General features: G+C 44.5%; 1 protein-coding gene across 1 annotated transcript in view; it reads right to left on the bottom strand.

Moving 5' to 3' along the window:
• Positions 1-470: 470 nt before the first annotated feature.
• Positions 471-11,326, bottom strand: part of lyst (lysosomal trafficking regulator) — a 122,351-nt gene continuing 111,495 nt past the window's right edge. The window contains exons 50-57 of the mRNA XM_080782618.1: positions 10,881-11,070; positions 10,174-10,310; positions 9,770-9,868; positions 7,608-7,747; positions 7,137-7,234; positions 6,528-6,684; positions 6,096-6,167; positions 471-3,288 (exon numbers count right to left, since the gene is read on the bottom strand). Coding sequence (XP_080638744.1) covers positions 3,150-3,288; positions 6,096-6,167; positions 6,528-6,684; positions 7,137-7,234; positions 7,608-7,747; positions 9,770-9,868; positions 10,174-10,310; positions 10,881-11,070 — 1,032 coding nt within the window. The 3' untranslated portion in view covers positions 471-3,149. The remainder of the gene's footprint in view (positions 3,289-6,095; positions 6,168-6,527; positions 6,685-7,136; positions 7,235-7,607; positions 7,748-9,769; positions 9,869-10,173; positions 10,311-10,880; positions 11,071-11,326) is intronic.

Genomic DNA, 11,326 nt, shown 5'->3' with positions numbered 1-11,326 from the left:
GAAAGCATATTAAAGACAAATCTTTTAGTAGCCTTATTTTCCTCCCTGCAACATTTTGTCATTTTCTTCAAAATATCATTCATACAATCTTCTATGCCTGCTGATGCTCGAGGAGGAGACCATACAACAGTCTGGAGATGCAACTTTGAGAGCGGAGAAAGGCATATAGGAGCAACACATACTGTATGTACAGAAGCAAGCATTATAAGAGCACTGTAAACATCATGGAGTAATCAAACAGCAACATCCTTTTGCGTCCCTGCTTGTTTTTCTTTAACCCATTTTGACATGAGATCGAGATTCTAAAAAATGTCTTCTACATCCCGACAGTTTTCTGAAAAAGCTATGTTTCTAATGTCAGTCGTTCTTTGATTTTTCAAAAATAGCAGATCTACAAGCTCGTAGCGCGCCACTCGGTGGCGCGCTATGAGCTTGTAGATCTGCTATTTTTCAATAAAGCTAAAGCATAACATAATGCCCAAAATGGGTTAAAAAAAACAGGCGCCGCACAAACTACACAGCATTAGTTCAGGGTCAGCTGAATCAGAAGGAAAAAAATCAAGTAACAAACATATATATATATATAAGTATATATAGTCCAGAAATGATAAAGACGTTTTCCCTTTTTCTTGTAAACACATTTTGAGTTGAACACAGGTGTGAAATGTACAATGTATAGGAACCCCGTCAAGGACCCTGCTGAGCTGAATATCTTCAAAAACAAACATGAATGCTTAATCACTGCCATTTTTAGAATGATGGAGCTAAATTTTATATACTTTCTGAATAATTACCATCTCAGACTGAGGTAATCCTGTATAGATTTACGTTGGGTTATGTGCATTATTCGTCAGTGGATGGAATGAAATCTAAAAGCTCTGAGGCCAAAACAAAATGAGAGAGAGAGGGGGGGGAAAAAAGTGCTTTGCATTCTTCCATTTCAGTTAAAGACCACAGAGATATGAAACACATTGAACGTGCAGAAGGTGGAGAGAATGGAATGAAACGTGGTATAGCGGTTTGTTTTTTTGTTGTCGTTTACTATCCCCCAAAGAAAGGCAGAGGAGACCTTTCCTCTTATTGATCAGTAACTGTGTTGCCTGAAGCAAGGAAGGTGAGAACAGATGCTTCTCTCAGATCAGGCTGGACCTCAAAACTCTTCGGAGCGGCAGAACAGGACGGCCCGTTAAGATGACCTGGCCCACGAAAATCCCCTCCTTCTTGTGCAACTCTGTTCAGGTTCTCATAGCCATAGGAATGTCTCTGTGTGGGGGTACACAACAACATATGCTTTATCACATTCCCAGCCTTTATTTTCCCTGAAGGGTGAGGTGTTATTTTTAAGACTAGAAAGGGGTGATACATGCCCAATCGGCATCATAAACTTCATCCAGGCACAAAAGGAACCAAACGTTGAAAACGGAGAGCGGGGAAAACAGCTAGTGGACCTTCGATGGTTCACAGGACGCCTGCTTACAAATAAGAGCGAGGCAGCATGTATTATACCATGGTCTCAGCCAACTCCTTCCCCACACTGTCTGTCTGTCTGTCTGGTAATCCTAGCAGGACTACCATTTCATTAGCCAGGGTAATTCCTCGCTGACAGTAATGCGAATCTATTTGTTAAATTAAAGTGTCAATCAAATGCCACTTTCAATGTGGATGAAGGCGGGCGGCTATGGGCATGTGATTTATGATAAATAAAATATCACGCAATATTATATATATATCGCCATACCCTCATTATCCAACCTCGGGCTCAGCTGATACAGTGGCTGAAGTTAGATAATATCATGCAACAAAGGAATGCCGGGTCACATACAGTGTTAAGATAGCGCTGATTGTTCCATCATTGCTTTTATTCTCTGCCCGTCAACAATGAACTCAAGTGATCTTGGAGAAGTTGGTTCATGTTGTTGCATTTTGGGAGACAATTTTAAGACAGCAGGACACGAGAGGAGTAAGATTAAAAGATGAGACTCCGTTGGTGTTCAATCATTATCGAGGTCGAGGACAAAGCTGGCCTTATCATGATGGAATGGAACAGCTGTAGTTTTAACAATCGCACAAACGTCAACATCATTCTGCCATGCAAAGAAACGTCATTCAATTAAAACCCAGAAACATCCCAAAACTCCCCGTTTTCCTCCTGCCTAAGTCGTTCTAATCCAGACAGAGATTCAAGGGTCACAGGATTTAGGAATAAACAGACTAGTGTGTTCATGTTTGAGTGACACAGACAACGGTGTTCTCCGTCCCACGAGGGATTGGCTCTCAGCGAGACGAGGTGCTTTCTGAGCCTCGTGCAACAATCTGTCAGGCCAACGAAACGCCTGCTGCATGCAGGAGGCACGTACATGCACTGTGGAGGTCACGCACGTACATGCACTGTGGAGGTCACGCACGTACATGCACTGTGGAGGTCACGCACGTACATGCACTCTGGAGGTCAGACTCGGGGGCTCTTCGTGCTCCAGAATCTGACTCGACCGACCGGCCCTTTGGCCGGTCTTATTATAGCAGCTTATACCGGGAACACCCACATTCAATCAATATCAGCCCAGAGGGGTCATCGCATGACAAGGGAACACAAAGGACTCGAATGCGCAAAACCAAACAAGGGGAGGAGGAGAAAAAAGACAAAACCGAGCAAAAAAAACCAAACAAACAAAACGAAACAAAACGAAAACATCCAAAAATCCATGTTTTGTATTAAAGTGTCTGTTGCAACCTCAGCCAAAAAAAATCATCCATCTCTGTCCACCCACATTCCATTTAAGTAGGTCTATAAATATATATACATATAATACTATTTTCATATCATTGCTTTAGTCTGGGAGTGGGAGTGGCTCTCAGTGGTAGAGTTTGATTAGATGGGGGAATGGCTTTAGGTCGAGGTCGGGGTAGGTAGTTCAGGGTGTGTGTGTGTGTGTGTGTGTGTGTGTGTGTGTGTGTGTGTGTGTGTGTGTGTGTGTGTTGAGGTTTCTGTCAGGGTCATGCCGACACATCTTCCTCTCCCTGGGGGGAGGAGGAGGAGGAGGAGGAGGAATTGCTCTTGGTAAGGCTGGTGCAGAGAGAGAGAGAGAGAGAGAGAGAGAGAGAGCCGTATAAAGTCAGGGTACAGCGCAGTGTACCGCCTCAGGGAGGCGTCAGCCTGCAGCATAGCTGCTCAGGAAGGAGTAGAACATGGGCAGCTTCATCCTCTGCTGGTCCCGTCGGCACCAGGCCATCACCGTGCCCTCGCTGTTGGCCGTGTACAGGTGGTGTCCGTCGCACGAGTACGTCAGGCTGAGGGGGAGAAAAGGACGAGAGCACGGGGCGGTTAAGATAAACAGACGACAAACTGGTGCCTCCCCCCTGGCCAGCCTGATGGAGGGGAAAGGAACTGGTTGGAATAACGTGTTCCTTCCACGCGCTACAGTACGTCCAACCAGGGAAACTCCCCCCTGTCAGGTGTAAAGGAGCAACTTAACTTGGACACTCAGGCATGAAGGAAGCATGAGTTCTAGTCCGTTGCTCTCCCCTTGTCCCCAATATAAGGGGACTAGGTTGGTGGAGGGTGTGTAGAGCCCAGGATCACATTAGAATATTAGATGATTGACACAGGGGTGAAAAATGGGTTACAAAATCGTGGGATAAAAAAAATATAAAAAAAAAAGATAGACGGCCACATCAAGCCCCCAAATGGGGAAAAAAACGACTTGCACTACTTCACGTTAAACCATTTAGCATCGACGACAGAATTAACCCATTTTGACCTGAGATCAGATTCTAAAAAATGTCTTCTACATCCTGACAGTTTTCTGAAAAAGCTATGTTTCTATGTCAGTCGTTCTTCGATTTTTTTCAAAAATAGCAGACCTACAAGCTCGTAGCGCGCCACTCGGTGGCGCGCTACGAGCTTGTAGATCTGCTATTTTTCAATAGCTAAAGCATAACATAATGCCAACACCAAAAGGGGTTCCCTCCCGCCCAAAATGGGTTAATATGGATGCTTACTAAGAGAGAGCTGGATTCTGAGTTGGTTCACTTCCATACACTGTACTGTGCTGTACTGTACTGTAGTGTGTGCATGAGTCACACAGCATAATTCAACTGGGAAGGGACACCTCTACCGCACTGGTGCTTTATCTCTGGTGCAGGGAGGGGCTTCATGACATCTTTAACCCCTTCAGGGCGGGAAGTGGGAAGGGAACCCCTTTTGGTGTTTGGTGTTGTAAGCATGATGTTATACTTTAGCTATTGAAAAACAGCAGATCTACAAGCTCATATCGCGGCACCGAGTGCCGCGATACGAGCTTGTAGATCTGCCATTTTTGAAAAATCGTACAAAAAAAATGCAAATCTTTGAATATATATTCTTTCAGAGCAAAGTTAAAATCTTTGCTTCTGGGAGGGTCCCTGGAACAACATATTTTCAGATGGGGGTCGGCGGCCAATTACATATATAATCTTGGGGGTTCTTGACATGAAAATGTTTGAGAACGACCGACATAGAAACATTGGGTTTTTTCCAGAAAACTGTCAGGATTTAGAAGACATTTGTAGAATCGTCCTCAGGTCTAAATGGGTTAAATCATAAGCTCTTTTTTTGCTTCGTGAGGTTTCCACTGCTGCATAGTGTACTGTATACTGTACTAGTTACAACAGTTACACTTACAGTATGTGAAGACTTGGTTGGCCTAGTTTATAATGATCTAATGTTGCCCTATGAAGGTCTTCAGGATCAGAGATTGTGCGGTCTAGGATTAATGACATTTCATTTCAGGCAATTATGAATTACACTATTTGGGTGTTTTTCTTATGTATTAAATAATACTTTAGCCTATTAAGAGCGGTGTGCCGGTTGGGCACTGGCCTACTTGGAACGATGCAAGTTGGAGATGCTTGTAACGATGGAAGTTGGAGATACATTGCCCCCACCCGGCTATGCAATACCCGTTGTCCCCTTGTCGGAGTACCCGTTCCACCCATCTGTCTGTGTCCCTTTTATGACCATATATGGAGATTTCTGTATCCGTCTCTTCTGTGTCCCTTTATTCCTATATATGGAGTTCTGTGTCAGGCATGCTCCAAATATGGAGTGTTGTGATGTCAGAACAGGCCAGCTCCATATATGGACCTTGGGGCGGGGCCCTGTCCAGAGCCCGGGCTTTTTGTGGCCTTTTGTGGCGGTTCTGGACAACCGTGGGTCCGACCGACTGGACACCGGGCACTGCACTCCACTCCCTGTGGGGGGAGTGGAACGCGGGTGTCAAATTTGACGTCGGTGGGGCGAACGGTTCTGGAGTTACCGGTACGTGCATTACAGACGTACAGTACACACGTACGCCGTACGGTGCATTTATAGATAGATATTATTTAAAATAAGCTACCTTTTGAAAAGAACAAACAATTATATAACTTTAACACATAATCTTGGGTATAATGAGCATATAAACATGATCATCATAGTAACCATCTGGAGGCAAAAATACAGAATGGTCCGTAAGTAAAACCACCGTTCTTTTGTCTTTGAAGTAGAAGTACAAATTAGAAAAATGCTTCCATTGTTGAGTAAACCCCGCCCCACACACATTTAGGTCCATCCATGCTACACTGACTGAACAGAGCGTCATCTCTGCACAAGAATCACTATTAAAACACTTCTACTGTTTTAAATTAGACCAAATCAAACCACCTAGGCTGCCGGGATCGATCTATTACCTTTGGAGCATAACGCAAAAAATCCACGAGAAAATAGTCCCATGGGTTGTTGTTGAAGAGAAAAACATGCTGCCATTACGATGCGAAACCAAAACAGCATGGACAGCCTGTTGTTGTAGTCCAAACAAACCTCGTTCACTTGCATTGAACTCTTTTTTTCCCCCGTCATCATAACGCGTCATCAGGTCCGTGACAAATCCGCTCTTTCTTTTGAATTATTAAAAAACGGCGAATTAAACACTTTAACAGCTCCTTGTGTTTATATCAACTCTGAGTCTGTCAGATGTACAGGCCTGAAGAAATGGCAGCAGACATAAGGTACAGTATTCAGTATATATAGACATGGAATGAAAACAAAGGCCTGTGTGAAAGGAAAAAATGTATTTAACCTGATGATGGGTTTGCTGGACTTGGGGAAGGTGATTTCTCTCACTGGCTTCAGATCCCAGGTGCTCCAAAGCCTGGAGATGAGGAAAGTATAAGGTAATCCAGGGGGGGGGGGGGGGGGTTATTTCAAGAGCTTGAGACGTCAAGAACGAACCAAAATGGTGCATTTATAATAGCTTTACATAGATTGTGCATTACATTCACACATTCATACACCGATGGCGGAGGAAACCATGCAAGGTACCGACCAGCACATCAGGAGCAATTAGGGGTTCAGTGTCTTGCTCAAGGACACTTCGACACTAACTCTGGGGGAGCACGGGTTCGAACTGGCAACCTTGCGGTTCCCATCCGGCCACTCTACCCCTGAGCCACCGCCACCGCCCCTAACCGATTAAAAATGTTGAAAGCACAATAAAAATCACCACTTTTACCTTACGACGCCGTTCTCTAGGCCGCCAGCGATGACGTTCACAGACACGCCCTCCGGCTGATTGGAGAACGCCACGGAGCAGATGATCTCTCGGCAGTGGACGTGGCCAATCAGGTCGCCGTTCACCGTCCACAGGCGCAGGTCACTGCCGCCGCCCACTGCACATACAGTACATCCAATCAGAAACCAGGTATGACGTCGTATGAAAAAAGGCAAATATTCAGCAAACCTTCTAAAAGGACCATAATTAGCATCACTCCAGTGTTGTTTTCGTCGACTAAAAGTAAGACGAAAAATGTTCGTCGACTACCCTTTTTCCACTGACGGAAACAAAATTAAAACTAAGCTATGACGACTAAAGCTAAGACTAAATATAATTGACAATTTCGTCAACAAATAAAAACAGAAAAAAAACTATGTTTCTATGTGAGTTGTGCTCAAACTATTTCATGTCAAGGACCCCCAAAATTACATGTATTTGGCCTCCAACCCCCATCTCAAAATATGTAGTTCCAGGGACCCCCCAGAAGCAAAGATTTGAGTTAAAAATGTCCACTCTGAAAGAATATATATTGATTAATATAGATTTACGGCACGATGCGTTTCTCACCTGAGTCACAAACTGTAGCGATGTCTCCTGTGGTCTCGCTGGCGGACACGGCTGTCACAGGACTCTTGTGACCCGTCAGACTTTGTACATAACACAGCCTGGAATGACACCACAGGCTCAGGGATCAACAATTTAACAATGTAGGCATTTAGCAGACGCTCTTAATCCAGAGAGATTTACATTAGGCAAGAACAAAAAGCATGGGAATACATCACATACATAAAATGCATTTATCATGAAACATGCGTAAGCTAAGAACGTAACTAGATAATATATATAATGGGAATTCAGGCGGTTTTGTGCTTGTAGCTCCTTAAAGATGGAATGCCGTGATCCCGCTATTAGAGTGACATATTTCAATATTCTAACCACGCCTGGGGGTCTATTAGAGTAATGTTATCTCCATAGATAGACACATACAAAACAGAAAATCACGGCACTCTGAGTGAGGATGTGTGTTGTACAACATACCTGTTGAGGTCCCAGAGGATGCAGGTTCCGTCCTGGCTCACACTGATGAGGATGCTGTATGGCTTACAGACGAACAGGCTGGTGACTTCCCCCGTGTGTCCGTACAGGTGGACCTGAGACTCCACCTCCATCTCTGAGGGCTGAAACACATCAAACAAACGGTTATAGCTCTAATGAGTGTACTTTCTTTTTTATCCCATTTTGTAACCCACTTTTTTTGGGGGGGGGAGACACTGGACTGGACACTGACCTCATGCTTCCTTCTATGCATGAGGAGTCAAAGCTGCTTATTTTTGGGGTGGCGGTGGGAGCAAACGGTGCATAATAACAACAAACAGGAACCATATGCAGAAAGAAGGCAGGAAGAATGCATGCGGTATAGGAGAGCTTACAGATCTACAGAGCTTGTAGATCTGCTATTTTTCAATAGCTAAAGTATAACATAATGCTTTTTGTAACACCAAAAGGTGTTCCCACCCAAGATAGGTTAATCGGAGCCTGTGTGTGTGTGCATTGCATCACTTGGGGGTGTCCCCCGTTTTGATGATGTCCTTCCTTCAAAAATAGCCGATATATAATTAGCTTCAAGGCGCGACGCCTTCTGAGCTTGATAGTCCTCTACTTCCGCCATGCGACACCCTTCTCCATGACTAAGTACAGAATAAGGTCTAAGTGGTTAGGGGGAGATATGTGCTACACCCCCTCCCCACCATCACACCACCACCACCACCTCACCTCACAGACTCTTGTGTGCACAAATGAGTCATAGAAATCTCCGGAAAAAGGTTGTTAATCAAATCAATGGCCACACAGAGTGAGAGAGAGAGCCTGGCTGTCTGCTGATAGGAAGCCATGAGAGCTTCATAAAGCTTTGATGACTGAACTCCCAGACCAATAATTCCCACTACGAGTAGTGGCTCAATGGATGCCGTTTCTACGGCAACGTGATATCATTCGCTGTCGAGGTGCAAAACCTTGTATGTCCAAAAACTGTTGCTTTTCAGGAAAGGGGAGGGGAGGACGGAAGGACGGATGTACGGACGGATAGACGGATACACCGATGGACAGACGGACCCGTGTTCCCAATGGATCCAATGTAGCTATTATTTAGTCTCAAGCTCTGGCTTTTTATCGGTTCAATTATGTATACAACCCCACAGACAGACGACTTAACCCCTTTTGGTGTTTTAAGCATTATGTTATACTTTATCTATTGAAAAATAGCAGATCTACAAGCTCATAGCGCGCCACCGAGTGCTACGCTACGAGCTTGTACAGTAGGTCTGCTATTTTTGAAAAATCATGAAAATGTGGAGCAAACTGCAAATCTTTGAATATACATATTCTTTCAGAGCGAACGTTTTTAACTCAAATCTTTGCTTCTGGGGGATGTCCCTGGATGGAACAACATATTTTCAGATGGGGGGTCGGCGGCCAAATACTATATAATTCCGCGGGTCCTTGACATGGAAAGGTTGAGAACGACTGACATTTTCAGAAAACTGTTAGAATTTAGAAGCCCTTTTAAAAAAAAGAATGGCCTCAGGTCTAAATGGGTTAACCACTGTCTACAAGACCTCCAGTTGGGAGCTTGTAGATTTAGCTATTCTCGCTACTTTGGTGCGACACAGTTGTATGACAAAGCAAGGGAATTCATTTAGAAAAAAAATAAAAATCTGTAAAATTGTAAAAAAAAAATCACACCCGTGTGAACTGAGTGGTGCAACTCCCTCCCCCCCTCCTCTCTCTCTCTCTCATTAGCAGGCAACAATACAGCACTATCTCTGTTTCTGGCCCAACAGCGCCCCCTACTGGTACTAATAGTCATACTCGTGCTCATTAACACATACATAGGCGGATGACACATATAGGCGGACACGGACATTGCTGTTCCTTGGAGTGGTTGTTGCACCACTCAAAAATAATATCTGTACTAAAATTGTAAATACGAGGTTTTCTGCCCGACAGGGACGATAACGTCTAATGAAGCCGGCAGAGAGTGGATGGAGTCTGGTGCTGGTGGAGGTGTTGGTGGGTGGAGGAGGGTGGGTGGGTGGGGGGATAATGGAGGGTGGGTGGGTGGGTGGAGGTGGTTGATTAGAGGAAGCAGAGGAGTGTGTGTGTGTGTGTGTGTGTGGGGTTTGGTTGTCATGGTAACCCACCGTAGTGCTGGTGAAACGGTTGCTGTAGGCGGTGATGACTCCACACTTGCTGCCCGTGAAGAGCTGGCAGCTATCGGGCACCCAGGCACAGCTGGTCACCTGGTGCACACACACACACACACACACACACACACACACACACACAGGCGCACACACACACACACACACACACACACACAGTGAGTAAACTAGATAATGTAGTGAGACATTCAGTGACAAATTCTTGTCCACTAGTCCCTGTCTAACATTTTAGTCTAGTTTTTATATGTTGACGAAATTGTCAATATATTTAGTCTTAGTTTTAGTCATCATAGCTTAGTTTTCGTCAGTGAAAAAAAAGTTAGTCGACAAACATTTCTGGTCTTGGTTTTAGTGGACGGAAACACCAGTGATCATTAGCCCACCTGGTGGAGCTGTGAGCACTGGATGAAGTTGATGGGCGGTTCGCTCTGCTTGCTCTTCAGACGCAGCATGTTGTCGGCGTAGCCCCAGCTCAAGATGGCCGACCACTGGATGTCTGTGCTGTGCATGCTCCTCACACCTGGAACAGGAATTCATTATTGTCTTAAGTGTTCATTCTATCCATTATTTTTCAAATACATTGAGAAGCATTTTTATTTCAACGTTGCACGGTGTCATGCAACAATAGTGAAGATGGCAAAAAATATATACATGAAAATATCTACAAGCTCACAAAAGTCACGATGCGACGGGTTGTGATATTCATTCTTTTTGTAGATTGATTATTTTCACAATTTGAGCTTTTTGAGGAGCTTTGTGTGTACCCCGTAGCGATGATTTGATTGGCTGAGAAATGTGTGTACCCCATAGAGCGTCGCAGTCCCGCCCCCTCGAGAGACCCGGAAAATAAATCCCCGTTCATTTTCCTTTTCAGAAAGTATTTATTTAAAGACGTTTACGCCGCTGACAAAGCCAACTCTTGTCGTGACAAATCATGACAACAAACACAATTTTTCGGGCCAAACAAAGAATTAGAAAGTAGAAGAAAACACTTTTTTGTTGTTTTTCTTCTTAATTGTAATTATTTGTTTTGAAATGCCTATGGGAAAAATACATTTGGATTCATTTCCTGGGAAAAAAATAATGATACCTTGTTCCTTGCTGTAGATCATCATGAGGCAGAAGTTGCGCGACAGGCCGCAGATGGCCCGCGTGGGCAGAGCCAGCAGAGACCCAAACCTCTCCCCGTGGGGCTGGCTGAAGCACACCACTGGGTCCGGAGCACTGGGAGAGCCCACATATTCACCCCACTTCAGACCCTTGATCCAGGGGAGGGGGCTCTGCAGAAACACGGTAGAGAGAGATGGACTTCATGTGAGAAAAACCCACCCAATCATATCCATGATATTACACTTCTGGAACAATGGTTGGTTGAGTTGTGCTGTAGCTCAACTCAAACTTTATTTATATAGCACGTATCACAATGACCAATGGTCGACCAAAGTGCTGTACAGATAAAAAAAATAGAAAAGACAGAACAGTTCATGCAAACATAACAAAAGTGCATGGCAACAATATGGAGGAACAGGGAAGACA

This window comes from Protomyctophum bolini (genome assembly GCF_963924005.1).
Source record: "Protomyctophum bolini genome assembly, chromosome: 14".
Classification (NCBI taxonomy): domain Eukaryota; kingdom Metazoa; phylum Chordata; class Actinopteri; order Myctophiformes; family Myctophidae; genus Protomyctophum; species Protomyctophum bolini.
Note: the sequence above shows the minus strand (reverse complement) of the source record. Positions and strands in the feature narration are given on the sequence as shown.